Raw genomic sequence first — 26,690 nt, forward strand, 5'->3', positions numbered from 1 at the left:
TATTTCTTGATTAGAATGAGCGACAAGATAAAAATCTCTATTGGAATATACATATTTAAATAGAAGATCATAAATAAAAACGGCAGTCAAGAGAATGTAACCATAGTAAAGCGGTATTCAACTAAATTTCCTACAGAAATTATTATTATTCAGCTGACATTCAACAAACTTTTTCTATTGGAAAAGTGAATTCAGCAAACTTTTTCGGCAAGCTTTTTCTATAGAAAAAGTCCATTCATTAAGCATATTCTGCACAAAAAGTAAATTTAGCAAACATTTTCTATAAAAAAGTAAATTTAGCTAACAATATGGCAAACATACATTCAGCAAAGTTCTTCTTTCGCAAAAGTGAATTTTGCAAGCTTTTTCTATAGAAAAAGTTAACAAATTTTTTCTATCGAAAAAGTGTATTCAGCTAACTTTTACTATAAAAAAGTTAATTCAGCTCATTTTTTAAATAGAAAATGTGAATTCAGCAAACTTTTTCTATGGAAAAAGTGAATTCAGCAAAATTTTTCTATAGAAAAAGTGCATTCAACCAATTTTTCCTTGAAAAAATATGCATTCATCAAAGTTTTTCTATAGATGAAGTGCATTCAGCTAAACTTTTCCTATTGAAAAAGTGCATTCAGCTAACTTTTCAATAAAAAAGTGCACTCAGCAAATTTTTTCTAGAGAAAAAAGTGTATTCAGCAAAATTTGTCTATAGAAAAAGTGAATTCAGTAAACTTTTTCCATAGAAAAATTGCGTTCGGCTAACTTTTTCTGTAGAAAAAGTGCATTCAGCAAGCTTTTCTATGGAAAAAATGCATTCAGGAAACTTATTCAAGAGAAACAAAATGTATTCAACTAACTTTTTCTTCAGAAAAATTGTATTTAGCAACTTAATTTAAAAATAATATGTTCAGCTAATTTTGAAATTAAATATTAAAATTAAAAATTAAAATAAAAATAAAAATTCAATTCAGCAAAAATTTTCTATAGAAAAAGTGAATTCAACTAACTTCTTCTATAAAAAGGCGCATTCAGTAAACATTTTTCATAAAAAGAGTGAATTCAGCAAACTTTTTCTAGGAAAAAGTGCATTCAGCAAAAATGTCCCATAGAAAAAGTGCACTCAAGAAAGTTTTTCCACAGAAAAAGTGAATTCAGCCAATTTTTTCTTTAGAAAAAGAGCATTCAGCAAACTTTTTATTTAGAAAAAATGCATTCGGGAATCTTTTTCTATAGAAAAATTGAATTCAGCTAACTTTTTCTACAGAAAAAATGCATTCAGCGAACTTTTTCTGTAGAAAAAGTGCATTCAGCAAAGTTTTTCTATGGAAAACTGCACTCAGCTAACTGTTTCTATAGAAAAAATGCATTCGGTAAACTTTTTCCATGGAAAAAATGCTTTCAGCTAACTTTTTCTATAGAAAAGGTGCATTCAGCAAACGTTTTCTATAGAAAAACTACATTCAGCAAAATTTTTCTACAGAAAAAGTGCATTCAGCAAAAATGTCCCATAGAAAAAGTGCACTCAGCAAAGTTTTTCCAAAGAAAAAGTGAATTCAGCAAATTTTTCTCTATAGAAAAAGTGAATTCAGCAAACTTTTTCTTTAGAAAATGTAAATTTAGCAAACTTTTGCTATAGAAAAAATGCATTCGGTAAACTTTTTCTATAGAAGAATTGCATTCAGCTAACTTTTTCTGTAGAAAAAGTGCATTCAGCTAACTTTTTTTGTAGAAAAAGTGCATTCAGCTAACTTTTTTTGTAGAAAAAGTGCATACAACAAAGTTTTTGTATGGAAAACTGCACTCAGCTAACTTTTTCTATAGAAAAAGTGCATTCAGCAAAAATGTCCCATAGAAAAAGTGCACTCAGCAAAGTTTTTCCAAAGAAAAAGTGAATTCAGCCAATTTTTTCTATAGAAACACTGCATTCAACTAGCTTTTTTGCATTCAGCAAAGTTTTTCTATGGAAAACTGCACTCAGCTGACTTTTTCTATAGAAAAAGTGCATTCAGCCAAAATGTCCCATAGAAAAAGTGCACTCAGCAAAGTTTTTCCAAAGAAAAAGTTAATTCAGCCAATTTTTTCTATAGAAACACTGCATTCAACTAACTTTTTTTATTGAGAAGGTGCATTCAGCTAACTTTTTCAGTAGAAAAAGTTTATTCAGCAAAGTTTTTCTATGGAAAACTACACTCAGCTAACCTTTTCTATAGAAAAAGTGCATTCGGCAAACTTTTTCTAAAGAAAAAATTCATTCAGCAAACTTTTTCTATAGAAAAAGTGCATTCAGCAAACATTTTTCATAAAAAAGTGAATTCAGCAAACTTTTTCTAAAGAAAAAGTGCATTCAGCAAAAATTTCCAATAGAAAAAGTGTACTCAGCAAAGTTTTTCCAAAGAAAAAGGGCATTCAGCAAACTTTTTCTATAGAAAAAGTGCATTCAGCTAACTTTTTTTATTGAGAAGGTGCATTCAGCTAACTTTTCCAGTAGAAAAAGTTTAGTCAGCAAAGTTTTTCTATGGAAAACTGCACTCAGCAAATTTTTTCTCTAGAAAAATTGAATTCAGCTAATTTTTCTATAGAAAAAGTGTATTCAGCTAACTTTTTCTATAGAAATAGTGCATTCAGCAAACTATTTTTATAGAAAAACTGCATTCAGCAAACTTTTTCCAAAGAAAAATTAAATTCAGCAAACTTTTTCTATAAAAAATTAATTTAGCTAATTCTGTTTCTATAGAAAACATTCATCCAGCCAACTTTTTCTATAGAAAAAGAGCGTTCAGCAAACTTTTTTCTATAGAAAAAGTGAATTCAGCAAACTTTTTCTATAGAAAAGTGCCTTCAGCAATCTTTTTCTATAGAAAAAGTGCATTCAGCTAACATTTTCGATAAAAAAAGTGCATTCAGCTAACATTTTCTATAGAAAAAAAGCATTCAGCAAACTTTTTCTAAAGAAAAAGAGCATTCAGCAAACTTTTTCTAAAGAAAAAGAGCATTCAGCAAACTTTTTCTATAGAAAAAGTTCACCAGGAAAACTTTTTCTATAGAAGAAGTACATTCAGCAAACTCTTTTTTGCATTCAGCAAACTTTTTCTATAGAAAAAGTGAATTTTTCTATTGAAAAAGTATATTCAGCCAACTTTTTCTATTGAAAAAGTGTATTCAGCAAACACTTTCTACGGAAAAAAGTGCATTCAGCAACTTTATCTTAGGAGAAAGTATGTTCAGCTTTCATTGGAAATAGACAAATCACATTTTCTTTAAAATAATGAATTCAGCGAACTTTTTCCATTGAAGAACGGAATTCAGCAAACCATTTCCATTCAGCAAACCTTTTCCAATTGAAAACTATTATCCAATAAAATGTTAAATATTTCTTTGTGGCACAAACTTTTTGGAATCTCCCAATTACCATTTACCCAGTCTTCAATTATGTGGAACACCATCCCATAACCACTTCCGTTCCTTCAAGTGCTCTAGTCGCAATGTTTAATATTTGTTTAGTTAATTGCTTTTCTATTTGTTTAACAAATTAATTTACTTGTGTTGTTGTTATAGTTTTGTGTGTGTGTGTGTGTCACTATGAGTAGGTATATTTGTCATATTCTCAGGAGTTTAGTGCAAATTATTATGTGGGTCAGCTATAATTAAGTCAGACAAAACAACAGGTAATGGGTACGCAATTAAGATGGAGAACTTCCCTGGTCAGGTCAACAATGATATGCGTCAATGTATTTGGAAGCCCAAACATAAGAAAATCATAAGCTGTCCGAGCTATCTTCATTTTCGGGAAGTCGAAATATACTTCTCTTGGAAGGTCAGTACCAAATGTTTCTAGAGGTCAAAGTGTACTTATCTTAAAAGGCCAGTACCAAATGTTTGCCTAAAAGTATACACCACACACGTGAAGAGTCATTTGTAGTGGTAATTAAGTTTTGAAATTAAGTCACATCTACAATGACATGTGTCGAAGTAATTGATAGATTTCTTCATTTTCTTGAGTCCAATGTATACTTATCTTAAAAGGCCAGGACAAATTGTTTGCCTAAAAGTATGCACCACACACGTGAAGAGTCATTTGTATTGGTAATTAAGTCTTGGAATAGGAAATCTAGTGAATTTTTTATAGAATTACCTGAGGTTTTCACATAGAAGGACACTCTGTCTTATCTGAGCAGTACAAGTGGTCCTCTGCTAGGCGCTCAAACTTATTTCTCTAAATAAATTAACTCCAGGTAAGTGAGAGGCCTTGTCGTAAAAATCACGAGGTTTTTTCTGTAGAAGAGACTTCATGGAAGAAGATGCCAGATATTCTACTGTATAGAAGACGATCTTAGGCCTTCTACTGTATATCAGAAAATATCAGTTCTTCTACACCTCTTCTATTTCACAGAAGAAGACCTCATCAGATGCTATACAGTAGAAGACCTGAGGTCTTCTATACAATACAGAAGAAGTACGTTGTACGAGGATCGTATTTAACATTTTATCTACGGTATTCCACTGTCATGACACTGTTGGGACTCTCCAAAACCCTCTCTTTCTTTCTCTGAATTTCGTTAATATATTTGGTTTTATGACAATAACGTTATTTGTCATGCGTGGTGCATACTTTTAGGTGAACTATTTTGTTCAAGCCTTCACAGCTGATATTTAGAGAAACTCCTGGCTAGAAGAGGAACTAAAGTCCTCTACTGTATATCAGAAAACCTCAGGTTTTCTACAGCTCTTCTATTCCTTAGGCCTCATCAGAAGCTATACAGTAGAAGACCTACAATACAGAAGAAGTACGTTGTTCGAGGATCGTATTGAAGTTTTTATCTACTGTATTCCACTGTCATGACACTGTTGAGACTCTCCAAAACCCCCTCTAACTCTCTCTCTCTCTCTGAATTTCGTTAATACATTTGGTTTTATGTCAATAACGTTATTTGTCATGTGTGTTGCATACTTTTAGGCGAACTATTTTGTTCAAGTCTTCCCAGCTGATATTTAGAGAAACTTCTGGCTTAAAACATGACACTGCGATTTTGACATCCCTTACTCCAGCTAATATCTAATCTCCTGGGAAACATGGCACAATTTACAACTTATATTTGACATGCAACGGCAACAACAACAATGCCAGCAACAAGTTAAGTAAATTAATTTGTTAAACAAATAGAAAAGCAATTAGCTAAGCAAATATTAAACATTTCGCCTAGAAGAGCAGTTCACACAGCAGGACGGACTAAGTTGCAGTGCTCCACATTAGCTGCGGAACTATTGAGACATCTACATAGCCATTGGCGGACAATGGCTTTAACATTTTTGGCCTCATTGGCAGCTGTGGAAATTCCAACAACAAATTTCCGTATATTAATGGATCTAAAATCTGAAATGGATATTGAGTCACTGGTGATTTACGATTATGAAAATCAAGGCAATTTGGTGGATTGGTTGGCCAAAGGAGAACAAAAGTTTTCAGATATACCCATTGTGGTAATAAATCAAAATATTTCGTGGTATTTGATGGATAATTTTTCCCAGAATTTCTTACCCATGGTTTTTATAAAATCTCAGGAGAATGAGGAGGTTTTAATAATTCTCCTGGAATCTATGGCACGCTGACATTATAAGCTGGTGGTTTTTGTCACCTCTGAGGATTTGGAGCCTCACAGCAAATGGATGGCAGTGTGGCAATGGTGCCATTCAAATGGTTTCTACAAAGCATTTTTAACAAATTTCTTCACAGCCGACGAAAATATTATGGCCTTTCAGCATTACAACAGCCATGAAAAAAGTATTACAACAGCAACTGTAGCAGAATTTTTGAATTTTAATAGAAACAATAAAAATATGCATGGATTTCCAATACGTGTTATATTGGGCAATAATCCTCCCAGATCATTGCTATGGTGGTCGAACACTGAGTCTAACACATCTAGCCCCCGCCTACATATCAGCGGCTATTATGCCACAATTTTAGAAATTTTTGCCAAACAATATAATGCCTCGCTGGACTATATCATACTCTCCCACAAAGACTACTACAATGAGCTGGAATGCCTGCGCTACATTCACAGCAATCGCACAGATGTTTGTGCCGATGTCATGGTAATGGGTCAGGGTTATATTGTTACCAAACCAGAGGAAGTAACCAACAGCTATCTGATTGTAGCCTATGATACACCAATGGATCGTTTTTATTATTTCATTAAACCCTTTAAACCCGCGGTGTGGCTATGGAGTGAAGTGACAACATGCTCTGTAAGCCTAATGCTATCCCTTATAAATTGGCTCCAACGGGAGTCATGGAGTTTTCCAAAAAATTATCTCAATTCCATGATGGCGGTGGCAAATTTACCCTTTCAACTCAGCAGGATAAAAGGTTGGCGTCGCAAATTTTTGGAAATATTTATGTTCCTGTATGGCTTTGTCCTGGCCAATTGGTATTTGTCCCTGCTATCCAGTTTGCTGTCCAGCCGTCTCTTTGATAGCTACATTTCCAGCCTGCAAGATCTGCATGACCGCAACATCTCCATAATAATCAGCGATTATGAAAATATTTTTCTCAGCAATACCCAAATATCTCCAATAATTGGCCAACAGCTGGAAATTGTGGACAATGAATTTCTTTTGGAGAAACGCCGCAATTTGGACCCCAGTTATGCCTATTACGGTCAATATGATAAAAATTTATTTTATTTACGGCAACAGTTATATATGGAAAAGCCTAGAATGCGGGAATTGACGGAATATCCCTTTAATCCCGTTTATTGTGGCATACCAATGCGTACCAATTGGCCACTGGAGGATAAGTTGAATACTCTAATGGGCTTTATGTTGGAGAGTGGTGTATTTAGTCGAATTTTGGAAGACACCTTTGATGATGCCATTCGCATTGGCCATTTGAAATATTTTCCCATGGATCACAACACTGTGGAACCATTGAGTTTAGATTATTTTCGTATGCCTGGGACATTGTTGGTGGTGGGATATTCTTTGGGTTTTGTGTGTTTTATTGTGGAAATTTTAATAAAGAACTATGGAAAATAGTTGAAAAATGCATTAATTTTGAATATTTAAGAGCTACAGTAGAAGACCTGCGGTAGAATGCCGGAGGTCTTCTCCTTGAAAACAATAGAAGACCTGAGGACTTCTTCTATAAAGTAGAAGACCTGAGGTCATCTTCTGTACAGTAGAAGACCTGAGGTCGTCTTCTATACAGTAGAAGACCTGAGGTCTTCTTCCAAACAGTAAAATACCTAAGGTATAGAAGAATACCTCAGGTGTTTCTATAGACCCCTTCTGAAAGAAAGGGTGCTTCTATAGACCCTTCTGAAAGAAAGGGTGCTTCTATAGACCCCTTCTGAAAGAACGGGTGCTTCTATAGACCCCTTCTGAAAGAAAGGGTGCTTTTATAGACCCCTTCTGAAAGAAAGGGTGCTTCTATAGACCCCTTCTGAAAGAAATGGTGCTTCTATAGACCCCTTCTGCAGGAAAGGGTGCTTCTATAAACCCCTTCTGCAGGAAAGGGTGCTTCTATAAACCCCTTCTGAGAGAAAGGGTGCTTCGATAGACCCTTTCAGAAAGAAAGGGTGCTTTGATGGACCCTTTCTGAAAGAAAGGGTGCTTCTTATAGTCTCTGTGAAAGAAAGAATGCTTCGATAGACCCTTTCTGAAAAAGAAGAAGAAGACCTCAGGTCTTCTACTGTATAGACGAAGGTCTCAGGTCTTCTACTGTATAGAAGAAGACCTCAAGTCTTCTACTGTATAGAAGAAGACCTCAGGTCTTCTACTGTATCGAAGAAGACCTCAGGTCTTCTACTGTATAGAAGAAGACCTCAGGTCTTCTACTGTATAGAAGAAGACCTCAGGTCTTCTACTGTATAGAAGAAGACCTCAGGTCTTCTACTGTATAGAAGAAGACCTCAGGTCTTTTACTGTATAGAAGAAGACTTCAGGTCTTCTACTGTATAGAAGAAGACCTCAGGTCTTCTACTGTATAGAAGAAGACCTCAGGGGTTCTACTGTATAGAAGAAGACCTCAGGTCTTCTACAGTATAGAATAAGATCTCAGGTCTTCTACTGTATAGAAGAAGACCTCATGACTTCTACTGTATTGACGAAGACCTCAGGTCACCTACTGTACAGAAGAAGACCTCAGGTCTTCTACTGTATCGAAGAAGACCTCAGGTCTTCTACTATACAGACGAAGACCTCAGGTCTTCTACTGTATAGAAGAATACCTCAGGTGTTCTATAGACCCCTTCTGAAAGAAAGGGTGCTTCTATAGACCCTTCTGAAAGAAAGGGTGCTTCTATAGACCCCTTCTGAAAGAACGGGTGCTTCTATAGACCCCTTCTGAAAGAAAGGGTGCTTCTATAGACCCCATCTGAAAGAAAGGGTGCTTCTATAGGCCCCTTCTGAAAGAAATAGTGCTTCTATAGACCCCTTCTGCAAGAAAGGGTGCTTCTATAAACCCCTTCTGAGAGAAAGGGTGCTTCGATAGACCCTTTCAGAAAGAAAGGGTGCTTTGATGGACCCTTTCTGAAAGAAAGGGTGCTTCTATAGGCCCCTTCTGAAAGAAATAGTGCTTCTATAGACCCCTTCTGCAAGAAAGGGTGCTTCTATAGACCCCTTCTGCAAGAAAGGGTGCTTCTATAAACCCCTTCTGAGAGAAAGGGTGCTTCGATAGACCCTTTCAGAAAGAAAGGGTGCTTCGATAGACCCTTTCTGAAAGAAACGGTGCTTCGATAGACCCTTTCAGAAAGAAAGGGTGCTTCTTATAGTCTCTGTGAAAGAAAGAATGCTTCGATAGACCCTTTCTGAAAAAGAAGAAGAAGACCTCAGGTCTTCTACTGTATAGAAGAAGGCCTCAGGTCTTCTACTGTATAGAAGAAGACCTCAGGTCTTCTACTGTATAGAAGAAGACCTACTGTACAGAAGAAGACCTCTGGTCTTCTACTGTATCGAAGAAGACCTCAGGTCTTCTACTGTATAGAAGAAGACCTCAGGTCTTCTACTGTATAGAAGAAGACCTCAGGTCTTCTACTGTATAGAAGAAGACCTCAGGTCTTCTACTGTATAGAAGAAGACCTCAGGTCTTCTACTGTATAGAAGAAGACCTCAGGTCTTCTACTGTATAGAAGAAGACCTCAGGTCTTCTACTGTATAGAAGAAGACCTCAGGTCTTCTACAGTATAGAAGAAGACCTCAGGTCTTCTACTGTATAGAAGAAGACCTCAGGTCTTTTACTGTATAGAAGAAGACCTCAGGTCTTCTACTGTATAGAAGAAGACCTCAGGTCTTCTACTGTATAGAAGAAGGCCTCAGGTCTTCTACTGTATAGAAGAAGACCTCAGGTCTTCTACTGTATAGAAGAAGACCTCAGGTCTTCTACTGTATAGAAGAAGACCTCAGATCTTCTACTGTATAGAAGAAGACCTCAGATCTTCTACTGTATAGAAGAAGACCTGAGGTCTTCTACTTTATAGAGGAAGACCTCAGGCCTTCTACTTTATAGAAGAAGACCTCAGGCCTTCTACTTTATAGAAGAAGACCTCAGGTCTTCTACTTTATAGACGAAGGCCTCAGGTCTTCTACTTTATAGAAGAAGACCTCAGGTCTTTTTAAATAATATTTTACCACCACCCTCAGCCTAATAAACGTGAATTTTGTTAAGAATATTTTTCGACCACCCTCAGCCTAATAAAGGTGGAATTTTTAAAAAATATTTTTAACCACCCTCACCCTAATAGACGTGAATTTTTTAAAGAATATTTTTCAACTACCCTCTGCCGAATAAAAGTGGAATATTTTTCAACCACCCTCTGCCTAATAAAATTGGATTTTTTAAAGAATATTTTTCAAGGACCCTTAGCCTAATAGACGTGGATTTTCTAAAGAGTATTTTTCAATGACCCTCAGCCTAATAAACTTGGATTTTTTAAAGAATATTTTTCAAGAACACTCAGCCTGCACTACGATTTCATACCCTCTGAAGCCATAAGTCTGAAAGTATAAAATGGTGACTTGACTTTGAAATAAATCGCTCGTTTCCAATGGATCATAATCAATTAAATTTTCCCCAAGGTTTTCATTAACACACCCACCCGTCAAACCGTGCAAACCCCATAAATGGTGGGGATCCAAATTTTTGTAATAAAAAAACATTTCAAATGACATGTGTCGTCTAACACTTCAGTTAACAAACAAAACAATACAATTTAATTCAATTAGAGAGGGAGCGAGAGTAGCGGTCGCCCAATTCAAGAGACACATGAATACCGTATTGTAGTTTTGGGGGAACAATAAGTTTTAGAATTCATTGAGCAATTGAAAATCGATTAAGTCGAGTTTTCAATGGGAGGGTGTGAGAGATCATTGTCGCTTGACCAAAAAAACTAAACAAAAACATTTTTATTTATTTAATTTCCCCTCCCCCAAGAAAAAAAGTTTGTTAATTTGTTCACATAAAACGCTTTGTTGCACATTGCAATGAAGCATTCATTAAAGAGTTAGGCAGCTAGACAAAACCTCATTCCGGCAACTGAATTACTGCGGCAATATCTTTAATTTATGTTTGTAACCCAATTTTTATTTCGTTTTTTTTTAGGGATTTTCTATGAGTTGTTTTCTTATTTTCTCAGTTCGTTGCACTTCACTTTTAATGGAGTCTACCGCCGCAGCCAATTCAGTTCATCAATTGTGTTTCTCATGAAAATTCGAAACCGAAGTAATAAAAACTGCATTAGTCGAATTTGAGAAAACATACATTTTAATTGGACTTTATTGTATTCTCAATTAAATTATTGAAAATGTATTGAAAATTCTAGGAGAGGAGGAAATAAAGAGGAGAGAAATTGGATTTTATTTTGTGGTATAGTGCAACTTCCTCAAAGACTTCATGAAAGAAGTAGTGTTTCCATAGACCCGTAATGAAAGAATGGGTGGTTCTATAGACCTTTAATGGAAAAAAGTGCTTCTATAGACCCTTTCTGAAAGAAAAGGTGTTTCGACAGACAATTTCTCAAAGAATGGGTGCTTCTATAGACCCTTTCTAAAAGAAACGGTGCTTCTATAGGCCGTTTCTGCAGAAAGCGTGCTTCTATAGACCGTTTCTTAAAGAAAGGGTGCTTCTATAGACCCTCTGCAAGAAAGGGTGCTTCTATAAACCCTTTCTGAAAGAAAGAGTGCTTCTATAGACCCTCTGAAAGAAAGAGAGGGTGCTTCGATAGACCCTTTCTGAAAGAGACGGTGCTTCGATAGACCCTTTCTGAAAGAGAGGGTGCTTCGATAGACCCTTTCTGAAGGAAAGGTTCTTTGGTAGACCCTTTCTGAACAAAGGGTGCTTCTATAGACCCTTTTTGAAAAAAAAAAATGTTTCTATAGACCCTTTCCAAAAGAAAGGGTGCTTTGAAAGGGTGCTTGCTTTTTATAAGAAAGGTTGCTGCTTTAGACCCTTTCTATAAGAAAGGGTGCTTCTAAAGACCCTTTGCGAAAGAAAGGGTGCTTCTATAGACCCTTTCCGACAGAAAGGGTACTTCTATAGACCCCCTGAAAGAAAAGGTGCTTCTAAAGACCCTTTGCGAAAGAAAGGGTGCTTCTATAGACCCTTTTTGAAAGAATGGGTGCTTTGGTAGACCCTTTCCGAAAGAAAGGGTGCTTCTATGGACCCTTTCCGAAAGAAAGGGTGCTTCTATGGACCCTTTCCGAAAGAAAGGGTGCTTCTATAGACCCTTTCCGAAAGAAAGGGTGCTTCTATAGACCCTTTCCGAAAGAAAGGTTGCTTCTATAGACCCTTTCCGAAAGAAAGGTTGCTTCTATAGACTCTTTCCGAAAGAAAGGTTGCTCCTATAGACTCTTTCCGAAAGAAAGGGTGCTTCTATAGACCCTTTCTAAAAGAAAGGGTGCTTCTATAGAACCTTTCTAAAAGAAAGGGTGCATCTATAGACCCCTTCTGAAAGAAATGGTGCTTCTATAGACCCCCTCTGAAAGAAATGGTGCTTCTATAGACCCCCTCTGAAAGAAATGGTGCTTCTATAGACCCCCCTCTGAAAGAAATGGTGCTTCTATAGACCCCCCTCTGAAAGAAAGGATGCTTCGATAGACCTTTTCTGAAAGAAAGGGTGCTTCGATAGGCCCTCTCAGAAAAAAGGGTGCTTCGATAGCCTTTTTTTGAAAGAAAGGGTGCTTCGATAGACCTTTTCTGAAAGAAAGGGTGCTTCGATAGACCTTTTCTGAAAGAAAGGGTGCTTCGATAGACCTTTTCTGAAAGAAAGGGTGCTTCGATAGACCCTCTCTGAAAAAAGGGTGCTTCGATACCCCTTTTCTGAAGGAAAGGGTGCTTCGATACCCCTTTTCTGAAGGAAAGGGTGCTTCGATACCCCTTTTCTGAAAGAAAGGGTGCTTCGATAGACCCTCTCTGAAAAAAGGGGTTTATATAGACCCTCTGAAAGAAAGGGTCTATAAAAATAGAGCCTTTTTTATAAAAAGTGTGCTTCGGTAGATCCTTTCAGAAAGAAAGGTTGCTTCTATAGACCCTCCGAAAGAAAGGGTGTTTCTATAATTCCTTTCCGAAAGAAAGGGTGCTTCTGTAGACCCTTAACGAAAGAAAGGGTGCTTCTCTGAAAGAACGGGTGTTTCTCTAAACCCTTTCCGAAAGAAAGGGTGCTTCTATAGACCCTTAACGAAAGAAAGGGTGCTTCTATAGACCCTTTCCGAAAGAAAGGTTGCTTCTATAGACCCTTTCCGAAAGAAAGGGTGCTTCTATAGACCCTTTCCGAAAAAAAGGGTGCTTCTATAGACCCTTTCCGAAAGAAAGTGGGCTTCGATAGACTCTTTCTAAAAGAAAGTGTGCTCTGACGGACCCTTTTCGAAAGAAAGTGTGATTCTAAAGACCCTTTCCGAAAGAAAGGGAGCTTCGATAGACCCTTCCTGAAAGAAAGGTTCTTTGATAGACCTTTTCTGAACAAAGGGTGCTTCTATAGACCCTCTTTGAAAAAATGGTCTCAGGGTCTTATAGACCCTTTCTATAAGAAAGGGAGCTGCTGAAGACCCTTTCTATATGAAAGGGTACTGCTTTAGACCCTTTCTCTAAAAAGGGAAAGGGAAGGGTGCTTCTTTAAACCCTTTCTGAATGAAAGGTGCTTCTATTGGCCCTTTATTTAAGAAAGGGTGCTCCTATAGGCCCTTTCTATAAGAAAGGGTATTTCTATAGACCTTTTCTATAAGAAAGGGTACTTTTATAGACCCTTTTTATAATAAAGGGTGCTTCTATAGACCCTTTCTATAAGAAAGGGTGATTCTATAGTCCCTTTCTATAAGAAAGGGTGATTCTATAGTCCCTTTCTATAAGAAAGGGTTCTTCCATAGATCCTTTCTATAAGAAAGGATTCTTCTATAGATCCTGTCTATAGGAAAGGGTCTTTCAATAAATATTTTCTATAAGAAAGGGTTCTTCTATAGACCCTTTTTGGAAGAAAGAATGCTAAGAATTACTAATTACCTCAATGAGTGGGAAACTGTAAATATATTTAATTAGGTTTAAGAAGATTTCCAAACATATCACCCTTTAATTAATAAGAAAAAACCGAATCTCCTTTCAAAATTGGGTTAATTAAAAGGAAAGCTCAGTTAAAGAAAAAACACATGACAGCTGCAAATGCCTTTTGGTTGAATAACAAATTCAACAATTTCGTGGCTATTTCACAAGCTAATGAAATCTAATATTAAGTGGGAAATAATTGATGGGAAGCGGTTATAACCCTTACGTCTTAAACGGAACAACAAACGACGCAAAGAATTCCTCAATGGTCATTTCGTTATTTGGGGTTATTTGATTTTGAGTTTTTGGTTATTTGAGTTTAAATGATTAGCCGCCTTTTTTCTTCACAAAAAAAACTTTGTTCAATGTTGTTGTTGCTTTTTATTAGGGCGTATATTTTTCTAATGTCCAATGTTCAAATGTTGCCTCTCAAGTTTTCAAATTATTACTTTACGCCTTTTGTGAGGAGGCTCCAAAACATTTGTTTCCAAAAAACTCAAACCAACAACCAAACATTTTTGGGTTTCATGCCACAAATTATTTACTTCCTGTGCGTGTCGGTTTCTGAATGAATGGCCAAAGGCCTGTCTGTGGTTTTTGTTTCTCTTTTTTTGTGAATGAAATTTTAAATTCCTTGGCTCTAGATGCTGTGTATGCCAAAATAAGACCTCTAATGTGCTACAGTTTTTGTTTTTTTCATTGTCTTCTCACAAGCTGCCAATGGGCCTTATCACGAAACTTAATTAGTTTGACTTTGTTTAGAGACCAATTTTTGGGAAGTTGTTTCATAAGAATCGTTAGCTGCTTGCCAAACATTTGTCACTTCATTCCGAAGGTTTTGTTAAATCAATAATTCCCTTTACCACCATAAAGATTAGCCCAACAATGGCCAGTAGATCATTCATTGTTTTGGCTGTTAAATAGTGAGGATTATCTTTGATGCTAATCTTATTTATAATCTTAGACAAATTGCCAAAGAAGAATAGCGTTTAAGTCTCAAGTTATGACAGCTTATGAGATATTTAAATTAGCTTACAAAATGTTTAGAGATGGGAAGATCATTGGCGTAGCAGGGCTATTTTGTTTGGGACTTGTCTATCTCTTGGAAAACTGTTTTAGACTGATGACACAGCAGAGACACGTTTGGGAATTTTAAAGGTATCTCAAGCTTATAGTCGCGGACTTTTAAAAATTTTTAAATTACAATAGGGCCGTGATAATAAATCCATAATTCATAATCCATTATTTTTTAAGAATATTTTAAATTTTGATTTTGGACCAATTATCGTTGATATTTAAGAATATTTTATAATCAGCGTCATTTGTGGGCATCATCAATAACGGACTCCTAAACACGCCACCTACCGGATAAAAGTGGCGATACAGCATTTAGCAAAGAACCCAACCTCTACCGACTACAAAAATGAATTGATTCCGAGAGACCAAAGATTTAGTAAGCCATGATCTTTGATTATCTTATGAAGAAAATCTGTAATTTCTTACACCGTGCTTCTTTATTTTTTAAGAACTTTTCAGATTCGTAATTGCGCGTTTTTACGTGTTAATACACCTTCAGAGTGGAGGGATCGCTGATTTTTAGCTCTTACAGAGTATTGATCGTAATGCTTATTACTCTTTAAGAACTCTTACAGGGTAATGTCCGTCCATTTTTATCTTTTAAGAGCTCTTACCAAGTCATTGTCGAGTCACTTGTGGTTTTATCGTATTATTTGTGGTCTTAACTTACCTTCACTAGGATATGGGAAATCCAAAATCTGCAAGAAAAAAGAAACCATTAAAAATGTGCCGAAATTAGATTCAAATATAGATATGTTTAAATCATATTAGGAAGAAAAATATTCATTGAAGATTTATCTGGGACCTTTAAAGAATATCTTCTAACATGGTGCTCTTGTAAAACAATCCCCAAATAACATGTATATTGTATTAATCTATGCATAATCGGACACGCCACCTTTTAAATAAAATCTACAATATTTAGCAAAGATCAGAACCACTAGACACTTTAAAAGTACATTAATTTTACGATTCAACACAATGAAGATCATAAAGGTGGGGTTTAAACATTAATTACAGATTGATCATGCCATGCACATAAACGAGGATTTTTTAAAAATATTTTTCTAGAATTATCAGCTCCATAAACTTGGATTTTTTAAATATTCTTTGATGAAATATCAGTTACATAAAAAATATTTTTGATGAATTATCAGATCCAAAAACTTGGATTTTTTGTTAAATATTTTTAAACAAATATCAGCAACACAGCGTTGATTTTTTTAGAAATATTTTTTAAAGAAGCTCCGTAAACGTGGATTTTTTAAAAATATTTTTGGAGCTCCATAAATGCGGATTTTTTACAAATAATTTTTGAAATTCCATAAGCGTGGAATTTCCTAAGAATATTTTTAAAGAATTATCAGCACCAAAAATATTTAAAACTATTTTTTGAAACTCTATAAACGTGGAGTTTATTAAAAATATTTGTTGAAACTCCATAAACATGGATTTTAATAAAAATATTTTTTGAAATTTCCATAAACATGGATTTTACTAAAAATATTTTTTAAATAATTATCTGCACCAAGAATATTTTTTGAAACGCCATAAACTTGGATTTTACTAAAAATATTTTTAAAGTATTATCAGCACCAAAAATATTTTTGAAGCTCCATAAACGTTGATTTTTAAAAATATTTTTTTTAACTCCATAAACGTGAATTTTATGAAAAATATTTTTTGAAAAAGTGGATTTTCTTAAAAATATTTTTTGAAACTGCATAAACGTGGATTTTACTAAAAATATTTTTTTAAACGACATAAACTTGGATTTTGCTAAAAATATTTTTTTAAACTGCATAAACGTGGATTTTACTTAACACATTTTTTAAAGAATTATTATTGGAACTCCATAAACGTAGATTTTACCAAAAATATTTTTTGAAACTTCATAAACGTGGATTTTATTAAAAATATTTTTTGAAACTCCATAAACGTGAATTTTACTAAAATATGTTTCGAAACTCCATTAACGTGGACTTTACGAAAAAAAATTTTAAAGAATTATCAACACCAAAAATATTTTTTGAAGCTGGATTTTTAAAAATATTTCTTTAAACTCCATAAACGTGGATTTTCCTAAAAATATTTTTTGAAACTTTTTGTGACTTTTTTTAAAAATATTTTTCGTGAATTATTTTCAAAATATTTTTCGTGATTTTTTTTTTAGAAATATTTTTTCTTGAATTTATTTGGAAATATTTTTCGTTATTTTTTTTTTTTCAAAGTGTTTTGCAGCCCATAATTATGGATTTTTTAAAAATTATTTTTGAAATGGATATTTTTTGTTTTTCAAACCATAATCGTGGTTTTTAAATATTTTTCAACTCATAATCGTACCCAGCAAAAATCCTCATTACAAACCTCCTTTCCCACCCATTATTTTAACAAGGGCATGTCGCGCGAAATATTATTTCGGAACCACTGAAATAACTATATATTGAGTAGATTCTGACTACTTATTTCAGTGGTTACAAAATAACCGGATTATCGCGCGACATGCCATTGTTAAAATAATAGGTGGGAAAGGAGGTTTGTAATGAGGATTTTTGCTGGGTACGATTATGAGTGGTTTTTTAAAAAAAATATTTTTTAACCCATAATTGTGAATGTTTCTAAAAATATTTGTAAACCCATAATTGTCGATGTCTTTAAAAATATTTTTGAAGCAATTTTTTTTTTTGGAATATTTTGTTAAAATTATTTTTGAAGCTCTATAGAAGTGGATTTTTGTTAAAATATTTTTCAAACCTCATTTTTTATTTTTTTTTAGAAATATTTTTTATGACTTTATTAAAAAAATTTTTCGTAACTGTTTTAAAAATATTTTTAGTGAATTCTTTTGAAAATGTTTTTTGTGAGTTTTTTTAGAAATATTTTTCGTGAATTTTTTTCCATAAACTGCAATTATTTAAAAATATTTTTGTTAAAAATATTTTTGAAGCTCTATAAACGTGAATTTTTTTAAAAATATTTTTCAAACCTTATTTGTGAATTATTTCAGAAATATTTTAATGACATTTTTAAAAATATTTTTCGTGACTGGTTTAAAAATATTTTTCGTGACTTCTTTTGAAAATATTTTTTGTGAAGTTTTTTGAAATATTTTTCGTGAATTTTTTAAAAATATTTTTCAGCCCATGTTCTTGGATTTTTTTTAAATATTTTTCAAACCAAAATCGTGGATTTTTTTAAAAATATTTTGCAAACCATAGAGTTGGATATTTTTTAAAAATATTATTCAAACCATAATGGTTGATATTTTTTTTAAATATTTTGCAACCAATAATGGTTTGTTTTAAATATTTTTCAACTTATAATCGTGGATATTTTTTGAATATTTTTGAACTCATAACCGTGCATTTTTTTTAATATTTTTTAAATCATAATCGTGGTTTAAAAAAAATATTTTTTAAAAATATTTTTGAACTCATAATTGTGGATTTTTTCAAAAATATTTTTCAAACCATAACCGTTTATTTTTTAAAACTATATTTTAAAACCATAATCGTTGACGTCTTTTAAAATATTTTTCAAAAACATAATCGTAGATTTTTTAAATATTTGTCAAACCATAATCGTGGATTTTTTTAATATTTTTCGAACCATAATCGTGGATTTTTTTAATATTTTTCGAATCGAAATCGTTGATTTTTTAAAAATATTTTTCCAACCATAATGGTGAATTTTTTAAATATTTTTCAAACTGTGTTTGTTTTTTAAATATTTTTAAACCATAATCGTGGATTTTTTAATATATTTCAAACCATAATCGTAGATTTTAAAAATATTTTTCAAACCATAATCGTAGATTTTTAAAACATTTTTCAAACCATAAAGTGGATTGTTTAAAAAAACATTCTTCAGACCATGAACGTGGATTTAAAAAATAATAATTTCTAAAGCATAAACGTTGATTTTATAAAAAAAATATTTTTCAACCCATAAACGTGAATTTAAAAAAAAAGTATTTTTCAATCCATAATCGTGGATTTTTAAAAAAATATATTTCTCAAACCATAAACGTGGATTTTTAAAAAAAGTATTTTTCAAACCATAAACGTGGATTTTTTTAAAAAAATATTTTTCGAACCATAAACGTGGATTTTAAAAAAAAAATATTTCTCAAACCATAAACGTGGATTTTTTAAATATTTTTCACACCATAATACCACGATTTTTTTAATATTTTCAAACCATAGTCCAACGATTATTATTTTAAAAATATTTTTTAAACCATAATCATGGATTTAAAAAAAAAAGTTTATTTGAAATTAAAATCGTGGATATTTTTAAAAATATTTTTCCTACCACAATCGTGGATTTTTTTAATTTAGTTTTTCAAACCATAATTGTGGATATTTTTTAAAAATATTGTTCCACCCATAATCGTGGATTTGTTTAAAAGTAATTCTGATGCACCTACTAGCCCATAGTCGTAGATATTTTAATTGAGAATTCATTCAAAGACCACAAATATCAGTTATTCAAAATTTGTGTAACTACCATATAATGGTAATTTTCAGTTCTGTGTAAAGACGAATATTAAGAATTTCCAACGTTTATTTAAGTTCCAAACCATTTTCTAAAGGTTGTTTGATATTTTTAAATTTTTATGTATTCCGCCTAAATATATGCACTTAGAACATAAATTTCTCAGACAAGTACCCTTGTGGATATCACTGTACAGTACAAATTAGTCATACATAACCTCACTTTATATGAAGCTAACAGGAATTTCCAAAAAAAAGGAATTATTTCCCACACAAATAGCGAATCTAAATCAAGTTCCCATCTTCAACCGTTTTGTGTGGTTATAGGGACTTCCAGACCATACTTGCGAATTCATTTGTATAGTGTTTTCAATCATATATTTCCAGGCTCCAATTTCGTCTTTTGCTTGCCATTTAATTCATAATATAAGCTGACCAATGAGACCTGAAAACAAGATTTATGAGAAAAACCGGAGGTTCATGTTGCTTTAATTCCAATTCGTCTGAAGCTCATTCATATATTAAACAAGTTAGGAGTTATTGGACTCCTATAGAAACATTCCTCATAAAAACTTTTTTCTCTATGGAGATAACGTCGATTGAATACGCATTATAAGAAGATTTATTTTTTTACAACAAAACACATCGTATATACCAACTACTCGGAAATGAAATAAAAAATTATATACAAATTGTATAAAACTCAAATTTATTAAATTGTTTGCACTATTAATTTCCAAGATGTCACATTCAGCTTTGATGTACACATGGGAATAGTCTACGGGAAAGAGGAGACTTCTCACACATCACTCGCTATATATTTAGCTCATTTATGTGGTACCTATTGAATCAATATAGAAACGTTTGCTTAAAAAAAGTTGTTGCTCTATTAAAGATGTGTCTGTAGAACGTCTTTGAAGCCTCTATAAGAAATCTATGTTCTGCAAAGAACCTCTGACTGTAGTTCGGTACTCTTGATTCCTCCATAATTTATGCTCATAATTTTATAACTTTTTTTCAAATAACTTACCTAACATTAGTGTTAAATCTGGAGTATAGATGACGTTATAATATTATCAAGACTTTTAGAGAATATATTCATTAGGGTTATGAAATTTTTACAACCTCGTAACCCTGTACCGTATTTTAATGAGTAGCTCAAACTATAACTGATGATGACTGCAGAATACAGGCGAAATATTAGAAAATAATAAAATAAAAGAATTCTTGTAAATGACATTAAGCTAAAATAAAGCAAACACATAATTGCATGATTAAATCCGGAGTATAGATGGCGTTATAACAATTTTCAGAATTCTTTTGCCATTAAAGGCAGCTATTTTGATGATTTAAACAAAATTAACTATTGAAGATGCCAATATTCCCGCACTCATTATGAAAATATTCTGCCCTGAAGTATGCTCAAAATTTCGAATAACTCAACTAAAAATAACGTTAGATCTGGAATATAGATGGCGTTATAACACTATTAACGATGTTTAAAGATATTTTCTATTCTTTTTTGCAAGTGTAAATATTCAAAATCACAAATATACATCGAAAAAGCCCATATCGATTGTTTTGAAATGAACTTTTACTGTAGAAATTGCCTCGAAATATTTTTTTATTTCCTTTTTTCATTATTGTTTTAATATTTTATTAAAAAAAAACTTTTGTTTGTCTTGTAATTTGTTGCCATTAAAGGCATCCGTTATGTTTATCTCAAACAACTTTCCCTATAAACATGGTTTTAAGGAGGAGAACAAAAATGCTAAACCAATTAAAGGTAAATTATTTCAAAATGGTATGTGATTCAATTCGTAAAGAATGTTCTCCAACAAACAAACACTCGCATACATATTTTTCCCCACAATTTTGAGTTATTTTTAGAAAGATGTTAAAAAGAAATTACCAACGTTTACTTTTTGTTTCATTTTCGTTGGTCATTATATTTGCTGTCAAAAATCCCACTGTGATACAAATAATTTTTGTTGAAATTTCATTCTGATCTGATGGTGGAGTATGACTCAAAAAATAGCTTGGCAGTACATTTTTTGTGAGTTGTTTCTCTTTTTTTGGAGTTGCTTCTTTTTTGTTGATGTTTCTTGTAACCGCAAAACAATGCTGTTGATGAAAATATCAAATGTATAACCGCACAGCATGTGCCAAATTATGGTAGGATTCATATCCAACTGTCTTGGTTGGTTGGTGGTTTTCATATCATTTCTCTTTCTTTTTGATTTTTTTCTTTTTTGATATATTAATCGTCAATTTGTTATGAAGTGTGGTTCGAGTTTGTTTTTCGACAAAAGGGTGTTTGAAGTTTAAATCAAGTAAAGATGAGTTAGAAATTAGTGGAGTATTTATGTCTTCGAATCTCAATTATTTACTTTGAGTGTATGTTTCTTCCACTTAGGAGGGGGATGTTTTCTTCTTCAGATACCTACATTGAGAAAAGTAGCGTTTAAATTACCCAAAGACTCCGAGTAGAGCGTCAGAGATAGTTCTCAATAATATTTACATCGAAATTCAATCGTTATTGTTTAATAATGTTTGATCACTTCTGCTATCAAACTTCTTTCAGTTGCATCAAACTATTGGAAGTTGTAGACAATTCCTAAGGTGAAGATAAATTCTTCATTATATGAAAAAAATTTAAGGAAACGAGCATCTAATATGCCCAAAAACCTTAAAATGTTTCAATAATAATTACATCAACCTTCCATTAGATATCTTTCAGTTGTATTAGGCTATTATCTTCCTTCGAACTTCTTTCAGTTGTATCAAACTACTGGAAGTTGTATCAAACTTTTAGAATATTACTACATCGTTCTTGTTTTTGCCTTTCTTCACATAATAATGAAATAATTCCTTCCTCCCATGTGAATATTGGGAAAATGTACATCTTATACTCCCGAAAACTTGAGGACAATTTAAATTACCCAAAGACTCCGAGTAGAACGCCAGAGAAAGATCTCAACAATAATTGTATTGAACTTCAATTGATTTTGTGTAAAACAGCTTGATCTCTTCTGGTATCAAACTTCTTTTGGTTGTATCAATCTATTAGAAGTTGTAACTGATTCCTAAGGAGAAGATAAATTCTTCACTATTTGTCCGAAAATTTAACAGGACAGATCCCACAAAAAGTCTCAATAATATTTACATCGGTCTTAAACATCTTTCAGTTGTATCAAAGTATTATCTTCCGTCGAACTTCATTCAGTTGTATCAAACTACTGAGAGTTGCATTAAACTTTTAGAACATTACTTAATCTTTCTTGTGTTTGAGTTTCTTCGCCTAAGAATAAGATAATTCTTTCATCAGATGTAAGTATTAGGGCAGCGAGTGTCTAATTTTCCAGAAAACTTGAGGACAATTTTCATTATGTATCTTAATAATATTTACATCGAACTTCATTTGATGTAGTGTTAAGATTTTTCATATTGCCTTCCTTCAAACTTCTTCAGTTGTATCAAACTACAAGGAGTTGCATCAAACGTTTTAGAGTATTAATTAATTTTTTTCTTGTGGTTGCGATGAGAAACGTTTTAAGTGGATGATTCTTTCATTCTCTAATATACATATTAGGAAAGCGAGCCATAATCCTCGAAGATAAGGCGGACGGTTCCCAAGAAACGTCTTAATATAAATTACATGGAGTTTTAACTGATGTCGAGTTAAGTTGTTTGATGTTTTCTGCCATCAAACTACTTTCAGGTATATCAAACCACTGGAGGAAGTTACATCAAGCTCCTTGTGAGTTCAACTCACATTTTCTTTTAGATTATTTTTTTAATTTTTGAAATTTATCTGAGTATAAAAATAATTTTCAAAAAATAGTTTTCTTTAAGTTTGAATCAACGGTTTACTTTCTTGTTTCAACTTCTCGGAAAGATTGACATTTTGTGAAATAAATTTTAAATTTATTTCTACGATTTTTTCTGCTTCAGCTATTTCCACATTTGTGCCATTCCTTCATCTCGTGACTTGTGAACTTAAATATTTCTACAAATCCCTAAAAATAATAAAAAACCAGTTATATTTTTTGTCTGTTCTTTCATTTTCATAAATTTCATTCATAAAGAAACGACCATTCAACTGGAAGTGTGGCTGTTTAAAAGCCCAGTTTCAGTCGACTAATTGTCGGCAATTTTAGCCTTGGCAAAAATGTTAATTACCACCAAGCCGTAATGATGTTGTCTTTTAATAATAAATTACATTAACGTGGCAGTTGGGGTTCACAAGCGGTCATTTGGCAGGCCGGCAAAGTAACTACATTTGAGCTTTACAAGCTCGAATAAAAATCAAACAATGAAATAAAAAAAAAAACAAAAACGGTCATGTAAACCCATTAAAATTATGACTTGATGATGGAAGTTAGGTAAGAGGCAAACAGAAGAAGAAGTAGTTTTAGACAAATATTCCCAGGCTAATTCGACTAACATTTGTAGTTGCTGTTAATTTGTATAGAAACTAATTGTTAAAAACAATTTTTATTTGTATTTATTGCAGTGGAACACGGACACAATTTAAGAGGTTTGGAAAGGGATTATGAAGAAGAATTGTCTCGACTTGATTAGACCTTGATTAGCATTTATTATTGCTGAACCTGAGGACAAACATTGATGTTTGAGGCTTAATGACGTTCAAACTTCAACTAGTTGCATCGAACTATTGATCTTGTTGGTTTCAAACATAACTTAATTCAAATCAAGTGGAATTTGATGCCTTCTTTTTAGTACCAAATACGATGTAATGAATATATTGCATCAAACCAAAGTTTGATGCTCAAAGAATTATAGATCTGTTTCAAACTATTTCAATATCATAATGTCCATGCCTTGATCCAAAACATTTTCAAAACACCAAAGACAAACTTTTATGTTTGATGCCTTATTGCTTCAAACTTCAATAAGTTGCGTCAATCCTACTATCATTAGCTAAATACTGCTCTTCGTGCAAAAACGTGTCACGCAGGCTGTTATAAACAAGATCTGTTTCAAACTATTTCAATATCATAATGTCCATGCCTTGATCAAGAAAATTTTCAAAACACCAAAGACAAACTTTTATGTTTGATGTCTTATAGCTTCAAACTTCAATTAGTTGCGTCAATCCTACTGTCATTAGCTAAATACTGTTCTTCGTGCAAAAGCGTGTCACGCAATCTCTCATTAACAAGATCTGTTTCAAACTATTTCAATATCATAGTGTCCATGCCTTGATCCAGAACTTTTTCAAAACACCAATAACAAACGTTTATGTTTGATGCCTTATCCCTTCAAAGTTCAATTAGTTAAATCAATCCTACTGTAATTAGAAGGGCACTGCTTTTCGTGCAAAGCGTGTCACGCGGGCCTTTTCTAAAACTCTCATTAAAGCCGAATGTTCATGCGCCCGACCTTCTTCATTTTCTGAGGTCAATGTATTTGATATTGGAAACGTCTGGACATTCTAAAACTGACGCCTCTATGTCCGACTGTGGAGACTTTATACAAGCTTTCCTTTCCTATCTCTGCTTTACGTTTCCCACATAAGTTCCAATATGTCCTTGGAGGTTTCCTTGGTGAGATCCTTGACTGGGCATAACGTAAGATTTAAGGGCGATTTTTAAAGGAAGACAGCGTGATACTATAAACAATATTCTAAGAAACCATCAAAAAATAAAGCTTGGTCCAAGCGTTAATGGTTTCTTAGAATATCGTTCATCGTGTCACGCTGGCTTCCTTTAAAAATCGCCCTTAATGCGAAATCGAATGATACATGTGATCCTCAATTTTCTAAGGTCATTGGGTTTAATATTGGAAACGTCTTAATTAGGGACCTGACGTGACTTGTTCGGACTGTGGAGCCTATATACAAGCTTTCCTATTTCCTTTCCTATCTCTGGATTACGTTTCCCAAATAGGTTCAAATATTTCCTTGGATTTTCCCTTGGAAGTTTCCTTGTCGAGATCCTTGACTAGGCATAACCTAAGATTTCTGTTAGCAGTCGAATTAAGGGCGATTTTTAAAGGAAGCCAGCGTAACACGATAAACAATATTCTAAGAAACCATCAAAGAAGAGATTCCAAAAGCTTGGTCCAAAGCATAGCTAAGGGGAAAAGTTTTGGAATCGTTTTCGTTGATGGTTTCTTAGAATATCGTTCATTGTGTCACGCTGGCTTCGTTTAAAATTCGCCGTTATTTCGAAATCGAGTGATAATGGTGATCCTCAATTTGGGTTTAATATTGGAAACGTCTTGATTAGAAACCTGACGTGACTTGTTCGACAGACCAATCCAAACCTTACAATTAACGATTTCCCATCTGGTTAAATGCAAAAATAGATGTTTTTTGCCGAACATCTTGAGCATGTTTTTCCCAAATAATTTCAAAATATTCCTTGTATATATGTGTTGGGTGTTTCCTTGTTGAGACTGGACTTAACCAAAGATTTATATTAGCAGTCACTCTAAGGCGGGAAGCTCTGTTTTGACAAAGCGAAATGAATGTTTTCTTTGGTGGTTTTGTGCTAAACGTGTCGTGCGTGCTTTCTTAAACAATCACGTTTAAACCGAATGTTCTTCATGCGCCAGCTGTTTTTTAATTTCTGTATTCGATATTGGAAGCGCCTTGACATGAAATTTTCCTTCAAGACTTGATTATAGATCAATAGATTTCTTCTTTGGTGGCTTCGTGCAAAGCGTGTCATGCGTGCTTTCTTAAAAATCTCGTTTAAACCGAATGTTTATGAGCCCGCTGTCCTTCATTTCCTATAATCGATATTTAAATCGTCTTGACATGACATCTTCCTTCGAGACCTGACGCCTCGTCTCTAAATATAGATTAATAGATTTATACAACATATCGTGCAGATCTTATCCAAGCTTTCTTATTGGAGACGATTTCCCATCTCTTCACATCTAAACATAAGTTGTGTTCCTTTACTTACCTGTGGTTACCATTTTTACCATTTTTAACCTGCAAAAAGTGGTAAAACTGGAAGCAATTTTTAAAAGAGAGTAAGAGCGAAAATTACTTTCTCTTCTACCAGAGGCTACCAGACAAATTTCTTCAGGTAAAAAATGGCAGAACTGCTTTTTCGACATTTGTTTGAGAATTATTTGACAATGAAGAAAAAATGAACAAAAACTGAAGAAAAAAGGCGAACGCTGACAAAACCAAAGGAAAAACCACGAAATAAAAGAAGAAAATTGAATTTGCATGTTTCTTTTTGACACTGCTACCAGATCTACCATTTTTTCGTTCCTTGACTTTTCTGGTAAAACTGTTAAAAAGATAGCAATTTTGACAGTTTTTTCTTTTATTACTTTTACCATTAAAAAAGTAAAGGAACAAAGCTATAAATTTTGTGGTCGATGAACTAGAAAAATATTTCCCAATTAAGATCCGAATTATTTCCTTAGCAGTTGTCTTGTTAAGGATATTGACCCGGCTTAACCAAGTTACACAAATCCGAAAATCTCTTTTTTTTTGGACAAAGATTTTTTGTACCAATCTCTTTGGCGAGGGTATTTATTGTTCTTTGGACATGTTTTGAAGAGTACTTGTTATCACGATTTGCATGTCGCGCTTGCTTTTTTTT

At 33.2% G+C, this 26,690-nt stretch overlaps 2 protein-coding genes across 2 annotated transcripts in view; one reads left to right on the forward strand and one right to left on the reverse strand.

Moving 5' to 3' along the window:
* Positions 1 to 26,690, reverse strand: part of boi (brother of ihog) — a 265,331-nt gene that overhangs the window by 205,004 nt on the left and 33,637 nt on the right. Inside the window, exon 2 of the mRNA XM_073971995.1 lies at positions 15,273 to 15,300. The gene's annotated coding sequence lies outside the window, so the exon portion shown is untranslated. The remainder of the gene's footprint in view (positions 1 to 15,272; positions 15,301 to 26,690) is intronic.
* LOC141397046 (uncharacterized) lies at positions 5,212 to 7,032 on the forward strand. Its single transcript, XM_073972865.1, has one exon. The coding sequence runs from the start codon at positions 5,662 to 5,664 to the stop codon at positions 7,030 to 7,032; it is 1,371 nt and encodes a 456-aa protein (XP_073828966.1). The 5' UTR covers positions 5,212 to 5,661.

Source organism: Musca autumnalis, unplaced genomic scaffold, assembly GCF_047663935.1.
Source record: "Musca autumnalis isolate F117 unplaced genomic scaffold, ASM4766393v1 scaffold_3, whole genome shotgun sequence".
NCBI lineage: Eukaryota > Metazoa > Arthropoda > Insecta > Diptera > Muscidae > Musca > Musca autumnalis.

Excerpts from the sequence above, each read along its gene's own strand:
- LOC141397046 (XM_073972865.1), top strand. The coding sequence starts at position 5,662 with ATGGCAGTGTGGCAATGGTGCCATTCAAATGGTTTCTACAAAGCATTT.